Raw genomic sequence first — 23,096 nt, forward strand, 5'->3', positions numbered from 1 at the left:
TTTCCATATCTTTCAACTGATAATATTTTTTCATAATTTTGAAGACTTTGCATAATATTTATTAAGGTATATCATTTAAGACTCATATAAAAATAAATATAAGCAATTTAAAGATATCTTATTAACTTCACAATTTTAAAAAGTTAAAGCAATAGTTCCGATTTCTTACAAATTTGAATTTTGTATACGACATTTAAAATGGAACGAAGTGAGGACAAAAATGCAAACCAAAACAAAAGCTTGTTGGAGGCATCATCTAGTCTAGATTATACAGAAAGATAATCGGGACCCCACAAAATTACAGATTTGGGTTTGAGATTAGTTTTGAGATTTATTAGCTTCTCCTCTCAAAAGAAAAAGAAAGTGAAAAGACTTTTGCTCCTTCCTCTTATCATGGCTCTGGATTCCCACTTCATTCCGACGTGCTCCCCTTGATGCCATTGTCTCCCCACTTGCATTCTTCTGCAATCTCTCTCTCTCTCTCTCTCTCTCTCTCTCTCTCCGACATGTCTTCGCACTAATTTCTGGCTTTCTTGTCCTCAAACATACCCCAGAACTATAATTGTCGTTTTCTACTGCTCTGGTCAAAATCTCACTCTACCAAACTACTTTTAAGCCTCTTTCAGTCGAATTGGGCCTATTTATGTCTCCTTCACCAACTGGGTTTCATCAATCTTGAATGGCCTATTGAAAAATAACAAAAGGTTAGGCTCCTGCATTCACTACCTCAATTGTTATCTTGTCCTCTGTTTGGTTGCCCAGTAACTGCTCAGAAAAATGAGATTTTGAATCTCCCATTCACACGTGCACACACGGAATCGTTTTTTTGGTTATGGGTTCTGGGTTTTTGACCTCGAGAAACCCAGTTTAAGGTTTTTCTTTCTTTGATTTATTCTCAGTTTTTTTTTTTTTGGCAAAAAAATTAGGGATTTTGTGAATTATGCATCTTTTGATGATTTGAATGATTGAATGTCAATTGGCTTACTTGGGTATATTCTTCCTTTGATAATTGGTCGTATTGGTGAAGATTAAGGGAAATGGGACTACTGAAATGGCAATTCTTGCTTGCTCTTTTCAATTTGTTTTCCTTTTTGTTTTGTTTTGTTTTGTTATTTGGTTTTTGCTAAACAATTAGTTAATCTTCAATTAGTCCGAATTCGTTAGCTATAAATTCTCTCCTCCGCACATCCACATTTCCTGCTGCAATTACTGTTGATGTTGGTTTAGTTTTCACTTAAATTAGGGTTGATTCTTTTTCCTCAGTGCGAAGTGTATTTTTCCTGTTTTGGAATCATGGATAAATCGCAGAATTTTGCTGAAAATGGGCAGGAGAATGTCATCTAATTTGTTTCAATTATTTTCCTTCTGTTTGAAACTAGTTCTGCATTTGTTTTAGGTTGGTGAGTTTTTTTCCCCCTTAATGGAGACAATGGTTTCATCTGTTTCCCTGCCCATCCCTAGAGAACCAGCAAATTACGATGAGGTTTCTATGCAGCAAAGCTTACTATTCTCTGATAGTCTCAAGGTAATCTCTACCTCCTGTTGTAGATTTCATCTGAAGTCAGGCATTTTTCTCCCCTTGCAAATGTTTACCACATTTAGTGTTTTCACTTCATCTTTTCCGTTCCCTCCATAAGCCCAATTCACCAATCGTTTATCCAAACACTGCCTTACAAATAAGTTTGCCACCACATGACCACTATTCGGGCAAACAGGACCATTTAGTTTAGAACTGAATGCTAGAGCAATATTTAAGCTGGTCAATATGCCAATGTTGTTTAAGCTGCCTATGTAGAGAAATGCCTCAGAAGATCTATGCAATGTATGAGGTTAAAACACCGAGTTGATGTATTGCCAATGTGCTGTAGTTTTGAAATCAGTTCCAAAGATCTTGCAATTGTGTTTCCAAATGTATAGTTTGAAGACTTTACCTTTTTTATCACACTTGTTGTTTAGGACTTGAAGAATCTGAGATCACAGCTCTACTCAGCTGCAGAGTACTTTGAACTGTCGTACACAAATGATGACCAAAAACAGATGTGAGTTTTACTCTAATTTGTTTAAGCTTTGATGTTTGCACATGGTTCGAATCGTTGGATAATGGAACTTTTCTATTCCTCAACTGTTTTGTGATTTCTAGTGTTTTGGTTTGGCAAATACTTTTCTAAAAATACAGCGTGGTCGATACATTGAAAGAGTATGCCATTAAAGCCCTTGTGAATACAGTGGATCATTTGGGTTCCGTGACGTATAAAGTTAATGATCTCTTGGATGAAAAGGTCGATGAAGTTTCTGGAACGGAGCTTCGGGTGTCCTGCATTGAGCAGGTATTCTCATACTTCTACATTATTATGTAGTGTGTGATCCAAAGGTTCTAGCTTCCTGTTCAAAGAAATGTTATGAGGAAATTCATGGTTTGGAGGTAGAAAAAGTTACGGAAATAATATGGTCATTTTTAAGTTGTACTACCTATTTGTCCAAATTAAATATTGTTTGGCAAACGCTAGCACAAATTTTCAAAAAATGAGCTCGGTTTGATGAATCTTTAATTTGAAAGGGTGATGTTGCAACTAGATGCTTTAAGTCGGTCATACGTACAGTCCAGTACTCAGCTAGTGAAAAATAATCCATGTGCTGTTTTACGACTATCTGATCTAGATACAGTTCTGGTTAACTGAAAATTTGAAAGACCATTCTTACAGGTTTCGGAGTTTCGCCTTTGTCACGTTTGCCTAACTGGAAGTTTCCAACAACCATCTTAGATTTGGCCTTTTCAGTTGCCCTTGCGTGTTTATGAAGAAGGATGCACATTTTTTTGTTATGGATTGCTTATTTGATTGAGTAAAGGATTAAGTGGAGAGTGGAGACAAGGGCCGTTGCTGAATTGCAAATTCATCGGTAGTAGTAATGCTTTATATAGAAGGAGATATTACTATCAATCCTCAAAGGATTCACTGATTAAAATGTTATACCATAGATTACTTACAAGTTATTTGAGAGTTGAGATACAGAATATAGCAGTTAGTTGTAACTTACTGACCTGGGAACTCAGACTATATCATCTGAGAGAGAAGCTTTCTCTTTCAAATATATGCATGTATTAAAGTAGGTTTGCGTTTTGATGATAAGACTGAATCAATCGTTATTAGTTTCCTTTAAAGCATTGCCTTTTACTTGTAAGAGAAGGAAGCACATATTGACCGCTCTTCATTCCTTGATTGTCATATCTTAGAGACTTCGGACATGCCAAGAGTACATTGACCGTGAGGGACTTTCCCAGCAGTCGCTTGTGATTAACACTCCCAAGTACCACAAGCGCTACATTTTACCAGGCAATTTTTACTAACCCTTTTTCATTTTCCATGAGACTATAATTGAACTACTTAGTATGTTAGGAATTTGTTTGTGTTTGGAGATGAAGATGCTGGAATGTTTGTGTTTCTCCAATTTGAAATTCAGTTGGAGAGTCCATGCGTGGTGCCAGGCTCACATCGAAATATCAAGGATGCAGCCTGGATGATTGGGATGATTGGCATCAATTTAGGAATGGTACCATGCTTCTCGTATCTACTATTCTATCTCAACTTCCACTGTCTTGATCATGGTTTATTTTGCTATAATTTCCTTCTCATTTGCATGCTTTTCATTTCCCTCTTTTCTGCCCCCTCCCTGAAGCTGTTCGAGCTACAATCGTAGAGACCCCATCCTCCTCAGTCAGGTACCACTGTCTAATTTCCTCACATAATATATTGGGCATGGGATCCTCTGTCCAATGGATTCTAAGCTTCACGATCATCCCTCAAGTTTCGTGTGTCGAGATTTTCACTCATCGTGCGGATGAAAGTGCATTGGGACAGGAGAACTGAGGATCCATAGCCATTATTATGATACATCAATATACTTGCCGTTAAGCAGATCATGAAAATATTGCTTTTGCGTGCTTAAATGCAGAAAAGAGGCCTCTCCATCACCTACGTCGCGACATTTACAGCGATCTGGAACCTTCTTGTTCACCTCCAGCACGCCAAATAAAGAATTAGGTTTGTGCATTTGTACTTAACATCCTAAAATAATGTTTTTTTTTTTAATCCTTGGCAATCATTCTTCATTTTTGTTCTGTTTGTTACATTGAAAGTTTCTCATTGATGTTTTGCTTTGGCAATGCGAATTTATCAGAGAAACGAACAGTTTCACCGCATCGATTTCCTCTTCTACGATCTGGATCTCTCGCTAGCTCTGGATCTCCTGCTAGTCGCCCAACTACACCAAATTCAAGAGCGACAACCCCTAACCCAAGTCGTCCTACCACTCCAAATGCTTTGGTTGCAAGACCACGGGTACTAGAAACTTAACACTCTTTTTATTCACTTTCTTAGATAAATTGAATGTTTAATTTGCCAAAATTGGTTCTACATAAATTCGCAAAAAGATTTTTGTGTAATTTTGGATATTGGTTCCTTGTATCAGTTTCCTTCAGAGCCTCGAAAATCAGCTTCAATGCGTATCCGACCGGAAAAGGGAAAAGAAAACTCCAAAGAGATCGAACTATTCCCCAGCAAAAGTAAACGTCTCCTCAAGGCATTGCTCAGCCGGCGCAAGTCGAAGAAAGATGAGATGTTGTATACTTATTTAGATGAATACTGATGAGAACAAAATGAACAGAAAAGCAAAAAAAAGCAGCAGCCCAAAACAGGGATGTAGTCTTTTTTCTATTTTTGCCCCCTTTCAAGGCATTAGTGCTCCCATGTTCCTTCATTGTGATTATCCAGCAATGTTGTACTTCATTATTTTCATTATATATTTCTCTTTTCTTTAAATCTGGCTGCAACCATTGAATTAGATCATTTGCGACCCCTTTGTGTGGTGAGAAAGGATAAGATAAGAAAGGAGAGTCATTTCTCACCAAATCTCAACCATTTTTGGCAAGCATTGGTGAGAAAGGAGAAGGGCCAATCAAAAAGTTCCTTTCCTGTTCTCTTCTCTCCGTTTTTCACCAAAATTTCAATCTAAATGAGTTCTTTGATAAGAAACCATAACCGTTTCATTTCTTTTCTCATGAAATCTACCGTCCAAAGGAGCTGTTGTCCAAATGGGGACCAGGGGTTCAAAATCTTGTACCCAAGTGATCGAAAAAATTAAGTTTTTTTGACCCAGGAGAGATCTTTTTAGCAAACAAGTATCTGGAATTGAAAAATTCATAACCATAAATCTTTAGACAACACTTCCAAGTACCCTATGGAGTATGGACATTGTCAATCTTTACCCCAAATCAAACTGTTTCACAAAGTAATAAAGCTTTTCGGATTTCAGAAAAAAAACCGGAACTGATGATAAAAATGGTTTTCCTTTTCAAGTTCACGCCTAATTTCATAATTCTTTCAGTGTGTTTGAACTTATCTTTCAATTCCAGTAATCATAGGTCTTTTATCTGCCTTCCATTTCCATGGGCTCAATTACCCAAATACCGGCTTTCCAAATCGTAGTAAAAAAACCCTTGCATGTTCACTTAGAACAAGGCTTTGACATATTTAAAAGTTAGTTACAACAGATGAATACTAGAAACACCAAGCAACTCAGATTTGGCATTTGCTTGTAAACAATGGTTGTGCGTTAATAGTGAAACTAAAGTACAGACCCTCTAATACAATAAATGGCCAACCAAAAGGTAAGGAACCAAGAATTCATGCTACAGTCAGATCTTAGACGTGAAAACTACAAACTGGAATCATACAAAGCTCAATGGCCAGAAAAAAACCAGCAAAACAAACTGGAGTGTATTGCGGTGGATGTCATAACTCCATTCCTTGACCGAATTCTTCAATTGTTTTTGTGGCAAGCGTAAGAACGTCCACGAAGGCACTAAATGATGCGCGAAGAAATCTTGCTTCAACTGCTTCAAAATGTCTGTACAAAATGAGGATGAAAATGTAAGATATACCGTGATCACAAACTTTTGCAATGTCACCTAACTTTCTTTCGTGACATCCAAGAGAACCCAATGGGTAGTATAACAGCTATGATGCAATCTTCCCATATGGGTGTGAACAGTAAACAAGGTATCAAAGAGGTGGTTAAGAACCGAAGAGAAGTAAGGAACTCACACAACAAGCTTTCCATTAGATACGGTCATCTGCCTTTTCACTTTGTCTGGCTGCAACTGTATGTAAAATAAACATTAGCAACAGCTACTTGAAGAACTACAAACACAGCAAAAGTAGGTTTGAGTTGAAGCATCACGAAACACTACCTCCTTATCAACAGCCAATGCTGAGTAAACAATTTGAGCATTTTCCTCAGACTCATAATCTACTTCGAAATCACTGCCAAGGGAAAAAATTCTCAATCAAAGAAACCAAAACAAGCAAACAAATAGTGCACTTTTGGTATTTGGAAATAATTTGATCAATTCTCTTCCCCCACCCCATTTACAAGGTTCATTGCCCACTTAATATTCAAGTAGGTGCAGTATTCTTGTGCTTATTCATTCTTAAATTTCCCATAAAGTACCAACAACATATTGTTAAATGAACTTGGGTATAGGTGTTGGGTGGATATAGAGTAATGCTACACGCACAGATTTTGTGCACAGATTTTTTGTGGGGCCCACTACGGGTCCCACACAAATAATCCGAGCCGTTCATTAAATGTAAAACATTTTTTCAAGGGCCCCCGCAAAAAATCAGCTCAATCCAATACTCATAGATGCTTGATTCAATCATTTAACTTTTCATTCAAATCTCAGGATAATGAAAAGTTCAATGATTGAATCAAACACTTATAGATATCGGATTGAGCTGATTTTTTGCGGGGGCTCTTGAAAAAATGTTTTACATTTAATGAACGGCTCGGATTATTTGTGTGGGACCCGTAATAGGCCCCACAAAAAATCTGTGCACAAAATCTGTGCACATTTGCTGTGCATGTAGCATTACTGGTGGATATATGTGTCTTAAGTGTAGGACCCATCAAATTTCCATGCTAAGGCACGGGGAGAAATATTCCTGTCCGCCAATGCATTTCTTATAATTTCTGGAAAAATGGTGTTCATAGGTCATACAGTATCCTTGAATTACCAAATATACTTCCCAGGTAAATGTCCAAACTAGTACTTCTGACACATATTCCATGCCATTAACCAAGTGACATGTGTTCAACTCTGGTCATTAATACTTATAGAACAATCCATGCAACATAGCCACTAACCTTCCGCCTCGTTGTTAAAAAATACTGAGTTGGCATCGGTCCTAAATATGTTAGAAGTAAAAACCAAGTTTGACTGTGTTACATTAATCACAATGCTAAATTCAAATCTTGAAACCTGAAAGCATGGAAATGTGCCAGCCCCCTATGGTTTGTAACAAAACTAAAAAATGAGAGATATGGAGATAAAGTTTGGATGTTATATAATACTACTTTGATACTTCATACATATAAACGGGATTCAAGGAGAACACAATGGACTGATGCACCTAAAATCGATCAACAAATGGTGGCAGGCTGGCAGCTAAAGAAATCGTGCGTTCGCTAGTAGCTCGATAAGAGAGGTAACTCATAAACTTGGTTAAAGGAACGTATTCTATTCTGTCTGAAAAACTCGGAAATAGCTTGCCTAACAAAAAGCTAATCAAACTGACATGAGAACCTCATGTCAATACAAGTGCTTCTTCTCATGCTCATAGTCATAGAAGATGCGGGATGCAGCTTTCTCATCACCTACCAGAAGTTTCTGAGTAGTAAGTACCATAGTTAAGACCCTGTAGTAGTTAGCAAAAATGGGTAGTAAACAAGAAACGGAGAAAAGCAGATTCAAATTCAAAATCAGCATTGAGTGGGGTGTAAAGAGAACTTAACACAAAGCAGCCATCAGACAATCGTTCAAGACAGGAACTTCCAGCCTTCCAGGTGGAACTCTAATGCTGTGCAATGAAGTCAATTCCTAGGCAGTTTGAAAACTGATAAATGACAACTCCTTCTATTGAATTGGTTTCTAGCTTCTAATATGGCTGTTTATGCATACAAGATTTTAAAGCTAGACTGTCATCGTGGTAATGCTAGCACAAATCCAGCAATCACCCCAATATCCGTAAGTCCAATTGCCTAAACCTAAAATGAACAAAACCTTCATCAGAAAACCACAGAATGGCCCCTTGTTAAGGTTTCTACTTTTGACTCGATAATTACTTACTGGGTCAACAGGTTTACGGTCAATTCCTGTAGTGTAGGGTATTCAATATGAGCTCTGCTAACAGCAGAGACAATTCGCAGAGAACCACACAGAGACAAACGCGTTTGGCCCCATTTCGGGTCCCAAAAAAATCTAGAAAAATATCCATAAATTTTTGAATATTATTTTATGGGGCCCTGTAAAAAATCAGCTCCAGTAGATATCGGTAAGTATTATTTGTTGATTCGTAGGGGCGAAACTGCTCAGTTCGCCCTTACGAATCAAAAAGTAATACTTACCAATATCCACTAGAGCTGATTTTTTACAAGGCCTCATAAAATAATATTCAAAAATTTATGAATATTTTTCTAGATTTTTTTGGGACCCGAAATGGGGCCAAACGCGTTTATCTCTGCGTGGTTCTCTGCGAATTGTCTCTGCTCATAGTTTTTTTGATTCAATATTCATTAAACACTTCACTGAAACACAAATTTCCCATAAATTAGCTCTTTCACTCTCTATGCACCAATTCCGACCGTCCTCTTCACTATACGCTTGAGTAGAGAGCCTAAAGTTTGAAATTTTAAACAACTAATAGCTCATATACGCTTCAGATACAGAGAGAATGTACAATCAACACATAAGTACCATAAAAGTAAGTGATTTCAATTCTTTACCCCAAACCCTGAAACTAATAGGATGAAAAACATGGAGAGGAAAACAGAAGCAGAATCATATAAATTCACCAGTATACATCACCAACAAGAACAACCCCTTATTTGATTTCTTGAATTCACCCACATACGAATTCAAAACCCCACCATAATGAACCAAGAGAATGTAAACCCAGTAAAACCCTTCATAACATGTTAAGAAAAATCTCGACATGATATATAGTTTTATTTATATATGTGTATATTTATGAACAGGGAGACGACGAACCAGCTGAACTCCCAGTGGGCGGGAGGAAGAGTTTTGCCTTCTGTTGTAACGTCACAAACAATGGCGTCCATCTCTCTATGGCAAACAGACGCCAGAGCAACCACAAAATTGAATTTTCTTTGGGGTTCTTTTCTTCTTGAAAAAATGAGGGCCTGTGAATCATTAGGGCAACACGCAGGCGATTAGTGATGGAGATAGCCCAAAGAAGCTCTATTTCAAAGGCCCAATACTGTCTTAAAACAGCAGGCCCATGAAGACCCATGTAGCCTGCAAAGGAATTTATATGAAAGAAAAAACTGTATTTCTATTGTCAGCCAAGTGGGTTGACAATAAGCACACAAGAGAATAAGGAAAACACATATTTCTATATTTTTTTTACACTTTTTAATACACATTCACATTTCTTATTGTCAGCCCAGTAGACTGATTTTAGATTTTTCCAAGAAAAAAAGGTTTTTGTTTTCTTTGTTGCCAAAGAACTATGGATGCTAGTAGGGCTGCAAATGAACCAAGTTCATGAACTATTCGGACTCGATTCGGTAAAGACTTTTTTGAGTTCGATCTGTGGACTAAACAAATCAAACCTAAACTTGACAATATTTGTCTTAGTTAGACTCGCGAACTCAGAGTATATGTGCATATCTCATAAAATTCCACATATAATAGGTACCATTTTTTACATGTACAGAATGAAAATTTTGTTAAATAACCCTCTTGCCCTTCTCAAAAGCAACCAAGTCTCGCCCACCCGTTGTGGTTTGGATGCTTGACTTATGGTTCAGGCCCCTTGGGCCCTCTGTCGTGGTGCTACTCTTTAGGGGCAAGGCTCTTGGCTTTGCGTCAACTGAGCTGGCTCCCACATTAGGAGTTTGGGTATTGTGTGTGTGTGTTTAAAGGATTCATTATACCTCTCCCTAGTCAGCAATTGCCTAGGTGAGTTAATATGTGAAATTACCCTCTTACCCTCCTCTAAAGCAACTCATACGTCTATAAACTTTTAGAAGTACTATAAACTTAAAAGTCTAATATCTAGTGTGATAAAGTATAAGGTGGGTTCAACACTAATTATTTATGGGGTCTTTTAGTAAATAACGTAAAATTTAAATATGATTATAGCAATAAAAAAATAAATCACTATGGGTTCAGCTAGCCCCATAGTCCAACGGTTGGTGTCGGATTCGAATTAAATCCGATTCATTAATAGGCCTAATTCAACAGATGGCGTCGCCACTGACCTCAACTGCAGTCACGCATGCTTGCTCATTTGGTTGATTGGATAGATACTGTATAAATGTATGTTGTCCTCAATTTTGCCAGTTTCTTTACTTTTTGTTTAGGCAACCAATCGTTACCGCGAGCTCTACCGGAAAAGAGTACCGGAAAAGAGACGAGTACAAAAATGAAAAAAGAAGTATACAAGAAGAGAAGCACCAAACCAAACTCAATTGTCACGGACTCACAAGTCTAGCCATTTGTATACTACTATTGAGATCAAGCTACGCATTTTATGAGACTCAAAGGGAATTACAGAAACAAATCTACCGTATTACAGCTTAACCTGAGGGGTCAATTGGTGGGAGTATTGCAACAAGTGGTTAATCCCGAAGGGTTGGCCTAATTGTCTTGACCTGGAACTTACCACATGAGGTTTCAGGTTCCTTTGCCCTGGCTAGTGATTCTTGGAGTCACCTCAACTCTATGCGTAAACGTGTCAAAAGACTATGGGAGGAATAATAAGGATTAGTCCATGTGCACACTAACTTATCCAAAACACCTTGTATTACAAAAAAAACAAAAACAAAAAAAACAAGTGAGTAGTTTGCCCCTCAATTTCACATGTTCAATTTTCAGTACCACCAAAATCTAGCTCGAAGACACTGGAGATTTGCTTGATCGTTAATTTAAATACTCTAAAATTAATGGAGCTACTACGTACACGTAAGTTAGCCCGGACCCAATTTATCAAAATAAAAAGCTTACAAAACGATGATATGAATTGTTTTATCAACCACATTCAAGCATATATCATTGATTGATAATTGGCTAAAACCAAGATTACTGTGGGATACTTATTTTCAACAACAAATATGTATCTGCATGGCAAAGTAGCTAGCTCCTAAAGACAAATCTGCCAACAAACATGCTCACACATATTACAACAATACTTGACATATTTGAAGTTAGTAAACAAAGACGAATACTGAAATTAACACCAAAGCACATCGATCAGATTTGCTTGTAAACAATAGTACTAGTTCTTCTTTAACAGTGAAATTAAAGTACAGACCCTCTATCATAATAATAATAATAATAATAATAATATATAATACCATTCCTCGACCACATCTTTTAATTAATGTTTGCGTAGCAGATGCAAGAAAATCCAAGAATGCAGTAAATGGTCTAAGTCAATGCTTTTTTTTCAATGCTTTTTTTGGTCAATGCTTTTCTTCTTTTACTTTTTTCGGTCAATGCTAAACCTCCATAGTACGGAACACCGGTTTGGGGATCCAAGTTTCCCCGTCAATAAAATTTTTCGCGGTATATTGCATTACTTCCTCATGGTGCCATATAACCTTGTATCCCTCCCATTTCACTCGCCCCTTCACATCTGCGCCGCCGCCTCGGTTTTTGTACTTTCGGTACGTCACGAGCTCGCCGTTAGAATGTCCCATCGGCTCCCAGCCCAATGGGTTGAATATGGCGTCAATGAACGATTCCATGACAATCACTGTGGAGAATTTTCTCCATGGTCGTCCCAAATAGGCGTTCATCTATCTCCGAGACGTTGGTTGCTACGTTGATTGCAATTTCTGGCGAAGCTTTCAGAGAGCAATTTTGAATCACATATCCCGAGAATGGGCTGTGAACACCGCACCAGTATCACGGGCAAACAGATTGCAGTTTTGGAATATTGCCCTTGCATCTCCAAAGATAAAATCGACTGTGCCGTAAATGTCGCATTCTCGGTAAAATTGTCGTGTTTTGTCCGCAAATAATGTATCTTGATACCCTGTTATCTTGCACTTGTAGAAAATGGCCTTGTCGGCACGACAGAACAAAGCAACTGCTTGGGTACCCGGTCCGGTCGAGTTCTCAACGGTTATGTCTTGCAATATAAAGTGTTCCCCCATCACATCTGCAAAACAAAGCATCAATATGGGGCATTAGTACAAATAACAGTGAAGATCACGATAAATGAAAGAAGGATCACAATCAACAAATTTATAAAGCATCCCCGCTCACAAATATAGGCTCTTTTACGTGATAATTAGGCTCCCAAACTCATGCAAAAGACAAAAGTGATCATTAGGCTCCCAAACACCTGATCTTTAGGCATGCAATTTAATGTCATAAATTGATGTAGACAGTGGCGGCTCCAAAAATATTTTCTAGGGTGTTCAAAAAAATCTTAATCTCCGCTAACTTTGTTCAACACTAACAGTTAAACAAAATTTTACTAGAAACTATATATTAAACCAAGCAAAATTGTCGTCGATGAGTTAGACTATTTTGAAACCGTTGCGTAATAGCTTCATAATCAACAACATTTGGTTCATCTTTCCAAATATATTTAATCATGCCAACATTCATCTTTCTCTCCTTGGTTTAAGTAGTTTAACTAATTAGAAGTTTTTTTTTAAAAAATAATGGAATATATATTCAACAACGTATATTCAACTTGAAATGGATCAATAGTTTACACAATGAACAACTAAAAAATCAGTAGAATGACAATTTTATCACTCTCTCCGTCTCTTGAATTCTTAATTTTTACTAGCATTTATGGTTGTGGGGTATGGTGGTTTTTTTTCTTGGGATAACTTGGTGTCCGGTTACGTGCACCACGACTAATTTTAGGAGACCATAAACACACCATTCACTAGTTGTGCCAAAGCAAATATTGTATGGACTAGTCTAAAAGGAATTGATAGCACCTAAGAGGTCTTGACCTTGAATATGAGTTGATTGGCTCTCTTATAGGCTGATGAGTGGTCAATTTTATTTTATTTTTTGATCAGAAGTGTTCAAATTTTATTGGATTGAGTGTTCAAATCAGGGATACAATAAAAGAACATAGGACTCATATACACCTTATAAAATTTCTGGATGCAGATATATGTTGGATAAACAGGCCTCGCCCACATGTACCTTAGGAGTCAGGATAACTGCGTGGTGCTCGGGAAATAGAAGATAATACAAAGTGCATTATATCTGGTGGGGATTTCTTTATTTGGGATTTTATTCATAAGAAAAATATTTGTTAAAGAATAGCAATATGGTTAAAGAAGTATCCCACAGGAGCGGCGCATATTATCCAACCAATCAGAGGCGGCTCAAGAATTTTAGTTTATATATATATATATATATATATATATATATATATATATATATATATATATATATATATGGTTGTATTTAAATACTAGTGATGACTTCGGAAACCGGGACCAATGGTGGCATTAAAACCTTTGTGACGAAGTTGAACTTTTGATGTCCATCCCATATTCAGAATCCAACGAAACAGTTTAGGCTTCACAGATTATTAACAGAATGATATAGTATATGATATAAAATCGAACAAAAGATATACAAAGACATAAAATTTACTCAGTGACCATGACAAAATTTTGTAGTTTGGAAACTTTGCAGATAGCCTCATTATGAATAGTAGTGAAAATAAAATATGAACATCATTCTTCAATTTAAGAAATATTTGAAGGGAAGGACGACAAAATGCTAGTGGGATCATGAAGTAATGTAGAAACCCAAAGTTCAGAGTCAAGCTCAACAACTATATATGATGAGAAAGGAACTAACCAAGATGGAAATGACTAAACAAAAACCAACTTTGTTTGGATTTGATCATCTCTTGTACTTACCGAGTGTAGCCGATTCTTTGATTCCAAAACCGTTCCTGTCGCTTCGGTTGCCCGTGATTTTAGTCTTGTCGGCTCCACTGCCGATCAAGGCTAAAAACGGTTTTTCTTCTGGTATTGACACATATTCTTCGTACACTCCTGGCTTGATATTGATGAAGTAGGCGTTATTTCCGTTGGTCGGCGCACCTAACACAGCTTCGGATATTGTCCGAAAATGTCCAGAGCCATCTTTGGCAACCGTAACGTTATAGGTGGTCGAAGATGATGGTACAATGACAATACTGTTAACCACAATCAGATGAACAAATTAATAAGAATGAAAAAGTGAAGAAAGCTAAGTGTAGCCATAGTTCACTTTTGAAATTTTTCTCGCTCTCATGATATCAAATATCAGTTTTTGTGTTTTGAGTAAGTAAAAAGGAGAGCGATCAAGGAGATCTCTCTTGGCATTCTAAGAGAACTACTTTGCTAGAGGTACCACAATATCATAGGGGTGGCCGGCCAGCTTGCACTATGAAAATGATTGCTTAGTTAGCTATTGGATATTACTCGGATGTTTGGCTAATTAATTGTGATGCATTCTTATCTCTTTTCGATGTGCTCTTTCGAGCTATAATTATAATTGTCGGACCACTTTTTCACATCTTTCCTAAAACCAATTAGTCTTAAGGAGTTCTTCAACAAAGTCTTTTATAATATTCGATATCGCACCCGCAAATCTATTTTGAGAGCGTTTGTAGGGAGGACATTGTATTACCAAATTCATGGGAGGAACTTCAGGTTTAACAATATCCATCCCTCAAGATGAGGCTCCTGTGACTTGAACCCATGGCTTTCTAACTTTGATTTCACTTGTCGGACAACTTTTTCACCATCTCTCCTAAAGCCAATTGTTGTTAAGAAGGGTTTCAATGAAGTCTTTTATGACATTCGACATCGCACCCGCAAGTATGTTTTTAGAGCTATTGCGGGGAGTGACAATGTATAACCAAATTCATGAAGGTACTTTGGACCCAACAATAAGTATTTCTTTTGCCGATCAAAACGAAAATTTGGTTAGCTACTGAAAAGGACTATTTCAGTTGCATGAGACTATTTAGATGATCATGCATGCAGTAGGGGTAAAATTGGTTTGATTGGGTCCGAATTTTTGACAAACTACCGGTTCATTCGGCTTGGGAATTTCAAAATCGGAACCGGACCAAACAAGTTCTTTGTGGTACGGTTTGATTTTTTCGGTTTGGTTCAATTTACTCAGTTTTGAACTTTCAACAAAGTCCAATCAGTCAACAAACACATATATCCATTGTCGAGTTTATCATTAATAATATTTTTTTCCTTTTCAAAATAAACAAAAACCAATACCTAATAAGATAAGAAATGCCCAATAAGATTAGAAAACATATAATAATAATACCAAAAAAATCTGTTTGGTCGCTGTGGGATGCTCTTATGTTGCTCTTTAAACCTTTGCTCATATGTAGCAGAACGGGGCCTAACTTGATCTGCTTAAAATTGTATTGTGTTCGGGTTGACACTGTTTTTTATTATGTATAAAGTTATAAACTCTAGCAATGTCGTGCATGAAAAACTTATTTAACCCAATAACAATATTGAGGGTATTTTCAATACCATCATAATCATGAAAATAATAAAACCAACAAAAAAATTTCTATAATAAGCAAATCATAAAATTAAAAACTATAGATCAAGTCTAAATATAAATTTCAAACTCAAACACTAGGCAATTAGAATGATTTTTAATTTATAAGAAGTTTTGCTGCCGAAGTAAATAGGACACTAGCCTAAATGAGTTTAATGAGTAACTAATTTTGAACTTTTGTAGCATCTAAATACGGTGATTGGGAAATTCAATATTTAGTTGGTTTTGATCATGAAAAATGGTAATGAGTTGCATAATAATGTGCATGTCTTTCCTTTCCATAGTTATCCTGATATCTTACCATACTAGTTAACCGAGCATGATTTTGAAAATTCAATCTTCTAAGGTTAGGAAATTCTTTTTTTTTATTTTTATACTCAAGATTAGGAAATTCATAGGAGTCAAAATTAATCTATCATGAAACCCAACTGAGGGCTATGAGTTTACATTGGTGGCTTCGTGTCATATTTGAGTTGCGTCTTTTCAAGTTAACAAGTTGATCACACAAAACATTACATGATTATTATCATGTTACGCGAGTCTAACACGTACTCGTTGTCCCATTTAATTTTCTTATTTACGAGTCGTGTCATATTTGTATTTGTACCTGACTACAATTTAGGAAGGACGAAGTACATAATTTTTTGCTAAAAGGTATTCCTTCAAGTTACGTTGACCAATAAAAGCTATCATTCCTCTCTCTCTCTCTCTCTCTCTCTCTCTCTCTCTCTCTACATATATATATAAAACCCTAGGGATCCTACATATTCTTCTCATATGGTCTATGTTTGTTTGTTTGCTTTTAATTTTCTCTAACTTCTTCTCTGGCGTTGGTAAGTAAAAGGCAAACTTGTAAATTTATTCGTTATGGTGTTAAGATAATTAACCTCACTAAGCCAAGATCTAAAACTATCATGTTATCACAACTGTAACATAATGCATAAATTTAACATATGAGAGAGCGTACCCGAATTCATTTGCCATGAACTTTCTTGATTCGAGAACCGCTCAATAAAACCTGCAAACCCCTATTGGAAAAAATGTTTCTCTCTCTTGACTCTCTTTTTCTAGCAATATAGTGACTTGATTTGATGGTGGATTGCATGCTCTTTTATAGGCAAGGACTAGTTTCCAAACTAAACGATTATTCTACTTTCCATCAAACGATTATTCTACTTTCCTTCAAAGTAGGATTCTTGGAAACTACTCCATTAATTTGACCAATCACATAATTTCTTAGGGGAAAAGATATGGCTCATAATCTCGTCAATATATTATTACCATATGATTTCATAATCTGGGCCAATAACGGAAATATTCTCACAAAACTTGGGTACTCTGTGTCTTCTAAGTTCAAAAAAATGTCCAAAACATTTGGGAGACTGATCAGAACAATCAACTAGTTAATTAAGAGGTTATTGTGGCAATCAAATTTGGAGTTTATTCGTGTTCATGGTAAGGTTTGATATTTTTGGTTTGTTGCGCTTTACTCAGTTTTAAACTTGCAACAAAGTCCAATGGGTCCAAAAGAAAAAAAAAACCCTAAGAAGATAAGAAATGCCCAATAAGATTAGAAAACATATAATACCAAAAAAATCTCTTTTGATTGATGCAGATGCTCTTGTGTTGCTCTTTAAACCTTCGCCTTATGTAGTGGAACGGAGCCTAACTTGACCTACTTAAAATCCTATTATTTTCAGGTTGACACTAATAAGGCTCTTAATATGTTATTTTTTTTTGTTATGTATATAAAATTATAAATTCTAGCAATGCCGCGCTTGAACAACTTATTTAACCCAATAAAGAGATTGTGGGTATTATAATCACGAAAATGATAAAACCAACAAAAAATATTCAATAATAAGCAAATCATAACATTAAAAACTATAGAACAAGTCTCAACATGAATTTCAAACTCAAACACTAGGCTAGTAGAACGTTTTAAATTTATTAAATTTATAAGATATAAGAAGTTTTGCTGCCGAAAGTAAATAGGACACTAGCCTAAATGAGTTTAATTAATCAATTTTGGGAGAAATTTTTGGGTAATGGGTGGATACCACGTGGTGCCTGTTCAGCGCATCCGAGCCATCCTTTTCGGTTTTGGACGGCTTGGATGTAGAGAGAGAAAGATGAGAGAGAGTGGTGGGGTGAAATGAGAGAGAGATTTTCAATCTGAGCCATCCAACACATTTTTGGATGGCTTGGATGAGCTGCTGGCTCGGGCACCACGTGGGCATGGTCACGTGGTACCCACCCGATGCCCAAAAATTTCTGGGAAAATGATGGCCAAAACGTGAATTTATCCAATTTTGGAGTTTTGTCGCATGTAAATACGGTGATTAGGAAATTCAATATTTAGTTGGTTTTGATCATCAAAAAGGTAATGAAATTGTATACTAATAATGTGCATGTATTTTCTTGTCATAATTAATTACACTGATATGTTACCATACGAGTCGACCGAGCATGATTTTGAGAAGTAAATCTTCTTAGATTAGGAAATTCTTTTTTTTTTACTCAAGATTAAGATATTCATTGGATTCAAAATTAATCTATCTTGAAACACAACGATGGGCTATGAGTTTGCATTGTTGGCTTCAAGTCGTGTTTGAGTGGCGTCTTTTCAGATTAACAAGTTGATCACATGAAAAATTAAACGGTTATCATCATGTTACGCGAGTCTAACCCGTACTTTTCCCATTTAATTTTATTATTTACGGATCGTGTCATACTTGTGTTCATATCTAACTACAATTTAGAAAGGACAAATTAAGTACGTAATTTTTTTGCTAAAAGGTATTCCGTCAAGTAAATATGGTAAATCCACCAAAAAAAGCTATCATTCCTCCTCTCCTTTATCTCCATATATATAAAACCCTACAGCTAGGGCTCCTACATATTCTTCTCCTATGTATTGTGCTTGATTTCAACTATCTAGGCCAGTCCAGCACGAATGGCCAAAGTTGAGGTTAGTTTTGCGCTGATTTTGTGTTTCCTTTCCCTTTGTTCGCTCGTCTCTCCACCGGCAGCGCTCGCAGCACCATTGAAAGATGCGCCAAAGAAAGACGGTGATGGTTTCAAGACACTAGGCAAAAAAGCTGGATTGGTTCGGCATCTGTGCAATGAAACGGGCCACTACAACTTGTGCATCGACGCAGTTGAGGCCGATCCTCGATCCAATCTTAAGCCGCATCGCAAAGGAATTCTCCACATCGTCATGGACAAAACTATTTCCAACGCTACTGCAATACGTGAGTACATTGATCGTCTCCTCGCGGATAACACAATCAAAATGGAGAACACAACCAGGAATTCCCTCGAAGGTTGTTCTTCCGACTACGACGATAGCATCTATAAACTCAACCATGCTTTATCACTCCTGGAGTTAAAAAATTTTTCCCAATATTCCGAGATGGGATCTATGCTTAACAGCATGTTCTCCACACCCTTTGATTGTGACCAGGATTTTATTCAACGAACAATACCTGCTCCTAACCCATTAACAGGGAGTATAAACAACTGCGTACAAGATCTCGCAGAGACTTGCATGGCGATATTGGATATTGTTTACCGTAAACACCCGAAAAAAGCCATACGAGTTTGATGATTGGAAACATAACGGACGAATAGAAGTGATAGTTGGTACTGTTGCTTTTTAATATCGTTTATGGCTATTTGTTCTATGCAAGTGGTGTTTTTTCTTGTTTAATTGTTTCTTCTCTGGCGTTGGTACTCAATGAAGTAAAATGTGAGCTTGGTTCTCTGTGTCTTCAATGGCTTCAAAAGTGGGTGACTCCATTCCGGTGGGGAGACCGGTTAATTAGGGGTGATTTATGGCTACGAAAATTGGAGGTTAGCAATGTATTCTGTGTTTATTTGTATGAGAGAGAGAGAGAGAGAGAGAGAGAGAGAGAGAGAGAGAGAGAGAGAGAGAGAGAGAGAGAGAGAGAGTTTGCAATTAGAAATATTGTTAGCTGGGTTCGAAATAAAAGTGAGTTTGATTATAGTTTTGATTTCGATTTCGAACCACATCTCATTTGTTCTTTTTCCATTTATCATTCAAAGCCTCGCTCAATACCATAGCTATCGAGTATATATATCAAATATACTAGTGTCACGATTTGTGCTACACGTGTTCAGTACAATTGTTCGCATTTGGGTTCTAATAATTTGTCTGGAATGCATTGCATAGACATGCAGAGCGAGGAGATGTTATACTATCAAAATTTACTAAAGAGATGAAGTTATATTTGCCAATTTTGTGTTGGCAGTGGAATGAATGCCAAAACTAAGCTGACAATTAAAGAGATGCTACATACCAGCTCATAATCCTTACGCAATCTATACTAATTTGACCAAATTCAAAAATATAAACGCAACTGATGAGTCTAAATATCAATACCAAGAGTAGATACATTCGCAATCATTTGGACCAAATACCAAGGTGTTCGATTCTACATTAATGTTAGGATTCAGCACTAATGTGTGGTAGGTTGATATGATGCATTCACGAACAAATCATCTCCACCCATTGGCAACGAAAAATCTAGCAACATAATGGACAGTCCATCTTTTTCCTTTTGAAACAAGATTCATGTTGTTTACACGATGATCTGAATCGCCCATCTGAAAATGACAAATACAAGAATTAAGCAGCAATACCATTCTTAGCAAATCGGTGTATCCCAGTGGTAGAGTGCACCTTAGTTATATATGCATGATTCAAACAAAGCATGAAAATGGATTGAAAAATAAAAACAAAAAGCAAAGAAACAAAAAATGACTTACCATGGGTAGGGATGGCCATCTCAGCCGACCCATCCATATCCGATCCGTTATCCGTCCTGAAAGGATCCGATTTTTCAGATATCAGGGCAGATTCGGATTTATTTTAAAAAAAAAAATCGGAGATCGGATCGAATTCGAAGGTAAGTTTACCTCCAATCCGGTCCGCCCTGAATCCAAAAAATCCGATCTAGCAGATTCACCGAAAGAACAAAAAATGAGTCATGCTCATCCTATTCAAAATCTCGGATCCCTTGGTACAAAAACTTCTACTACATCACTCCCTCATACAAAAAGAAAAGGATTTGAATCATTTGATTCTGTTTTTTCCCAAACAAACACACACAGAGGCCCGATTATATACAGTAGCATAATACCCCCTCCTCGAGATTTCTCCAAAACATGGCAAACAGAGAACACCTCAATTTCTCACGGGTGCAGAGCTTCATTGGACTCTCTCTCTCTCTCTCTCTCTCTCTCTCTCTCTCTCTCTCTCTCTATATATATATATATATATATATATATATATATATATATATATATATATATACTAGGAAGAACCCCAGATCATGGGGTGGTTTATGTACATCAAAGACCACTTTAGTTTTAAAGCTCATTTTTCAGGTCAATTATCAGCCATTGATTGAGTCACTCCTCCATTGATGATCCAAGGATGCTCTGCATTTGATAAAGAATTCAAAATTAGAACAAATTTTGAATGTACCCACACCAGAATCCATATCGATAAATGCTTGTCCAGACAAAGAAAACCAAGAAAACCGATTCACCCGGTTTGGTAGCCCAGAAAATCAAATTCGGATTCGGATAGTCGATCGGATCTCCGTTCTCCGTTTGGAGCGGGGATGGAGGACCAAAATATATATCTATTTGGAGTTCGGGGCGGATTCGGAGGCGGGTGGAAGGTTCGGATTCGGATTCAGATATTGCAATATCCGCCTCCGATCCGCCCTGTTGCCATCCCTAACCATGGGATAAAAAAGCACGGTAATATCTACAATCTTCCAAGAGATATATACAAATGCACTTATAGCAGTATTTCCAGCTTCCCTAATCAAAGAATATGAGAAACCAAAATTCAAAGGAGCATTCAATCCAACCCATTTTTGTGTTTGTGGCCTAAAAGCAAGCCATCCCCTGACTTCCCCATGAATTTCAAGCATAAACCATTAGTTTTCAATGCCTACTTTCTCCTGTATTAACAAAGACTCACTATTAATAAACGTGTGCCTACTTTCCCCTCCCATGGCTTTCTACTGTATGACCATAAGAGGGAAAAAAGGATTCAGCATTCAACATAGATAGTTGTTGTTAGGTGGCACTAAAACTACAAGAATAGTTATGTGAATCAACTCTCACAGTCATTACCATTTTAAAGAGCAAAAGAAGCACAAAGTGAGAGCATATCTAAGTCAAGGAGGCGAAACAACAATGAACGACTCCAAGTAGTATTTTTGCTTGGGGAAACATGAAATCAGTAAGATAGCAATCCAAAACCAAAATACCACTATATCATAAAATACTACTAATCATCATCGTCAATATTGCAAAATGTAAACGGATCAATGCCCATACCTGTTTTTCCTCTCTCAAGTGGTCCCCAACTAAACCCAAGCCCAAATAATACAACACAGGTTCCTATTTTTAAAGAAGTAAAAACTTCAAATTAAAACTGAGGTTAGTGACAAAGGTTTGAGATGCTAGACCAAATCGACAATGGAATGTAGCAAAATTTCTTCATGAGAATAGATGTCCTCGGACCAAGGATCTGGTTCCCACCTATTCCAGTCCAGCAAACAAACATTTACATTGCTTAAATCTCCAAATATTGATGAGCAGAGGTTTAGGGACTCAACTTCTCTCTACAAAGATAATTCAGAGTCAAGAGAAAGGAGGATCGTCATATTAGTCAAGCAAGAAACTACCAATATATGTATATATAATTTTACCAAAAAGTAAAACAAAAGTAGCAGCAGCACGACAACTGGTGCCACCAACCTACTGGATTAGTCAAATTCTGAAGTCACTATAGAATTTTTCCCAAAGAGATCCTTTAACAAAATTATAGACCACAACGACTTGTCTAGGCACTTCAGTCAAACAACAGAATGAAAATCATGTGCTGGACTAATGAAATCCATCACAATAGGTACGTAACATCACGGACGTTAGCAATTGAAGGGCATGACTGCATGAGGGGCTGCACCATGTTCACACACTCTGAGGGCCCATCGGAACCTGATAATCCGATCCATTAGCCCACATGGTCCACCCCACCAAAACACAACAAAACCAAGATTTCGCAACATAATTCACTAATACTACACAAATAAACCATTTAATATTTCCCTGAGTTATACCACCTTATTCTCTACTTCTCCTTTTCCTGTTTGTCTAAATGAATTTTGCTAACATGTCTTATAGATACTTTCTGAATGATGTAATGGACCTTATCCCGAGTTTGGAAGTGTAAAACTCCACTTTTTTGGATGGCAATACTATATTGCAGGTCTTAAAATATGAACGGTTCAGATCACAACAATAGACACTTGGTGGGGCCCATAATAGGTGGTGGTGGAAAAGTGGAGTTTTATACCGACGGTGATAGAATTTATTCTCATAACCATATGAGCTGATT

At 37.0% G+C, this 23,096-nt stretch overlaps 4 protein-coding genes across 5 annotated transcripts in view; 2 read left to right on the plus strand and 2 right to left on the minus strand.

Annotated features, from left to right (window-relative positions):
* LOC131319814 (3-oxoacyl-[acyl-carrier-protein] synthase I, chloroplastic-like) overlaps positions 1–23,096 on the plus strand; it is a 59,325-nt gene that overhangs the window by 24,310 nt on the left and 11,919 nt on the right. The gene's annotated exons all lie outside the window — the stretch shown is intronic.
* LOC131319815 (protein ABIL3-like) lies at positions 349–4,817 on the plus strand. Of its 2 annotated transcripts, none has more exons than XM_058350222.1 (10): positions 349–704; positions 1,397–1,525; positions 1,957–2,039; positions 2,177–2,327; positions 3,233–3,332; positions 3,460–3,549; positions 3,676–3,718; positions 3,952–4,040; positions 4,177–4,337; positions 4,468–4,817. In XM_058350222.1, exons 2-10 carry the CDS (start codon positions 1,421–1,423, stop codon positions 4,642–4,644), a joined length of 999 nt encoding a protein of 332 aa, XP_058206205.1. In that variant the 5' UTR covers positions 349–704; positions 1,397–1,420; the 3' UTR covers positions 4,645–4,817. The 2 variants fall into 2 exon arrangements, with proteins under 2 accessions (XP_058206205.1, XP_058206206.1); XM_058350223.1 differs by lacking the exon at positions 349–704 and adding an exon at positions 738–872.
* On the minus strand, positions 5,552–9,288 carry LOC131319819 (uncharacterized). The gene is made up of 4 exons (XM_058350226.1): positions 9,107–9,288; positions 6,248–6,320; positions 6,102–6,157; positions 5,552–5,904 (listed from the first exon to the last, which is right to left on the minus strand). The coding sequence occupies exons 1-4, from the start codon at positions 9,175–9,177 to the stop codon at positions 5,790–5,792; spliced, it is 315 nt and encodes a 104-aa protein (XP_058206209.1). The 5' UTR covers positions 9,178–9,288; the 3' UTR covers positions 5,552–5,789.
* Positions 11,950–14,296, minus strand: LOC131321333 (putative pectinesterase/pectinesterase inhibitor 38; the record flags this gene model as incomplete). The annotated part of the gene is made up of 2 exons (XM_058352325.1): positions 11,950–12,275; positions 13,990–14,296. Coding segments are annotated over 2 exons (633 nt in total), but the record flags the coding sequence as incomplete, so codon positions are not given.

The sequence above is a fragment of the Rhododendron vialii genome, chromosome 3a (assembly GCF_030253575.1).
Source record: "Rhododendron vialii isolate Sample 1 chromosome 3a, ASM3025357v1".
In the NCBI taxonomy this organism is placed as follows: Eukaryota; Viridiplantae; Streptophyta; class Magnoliopsida; order Ericales; family Ericaceae; genus Rhododendron; species Rhododendron vialii.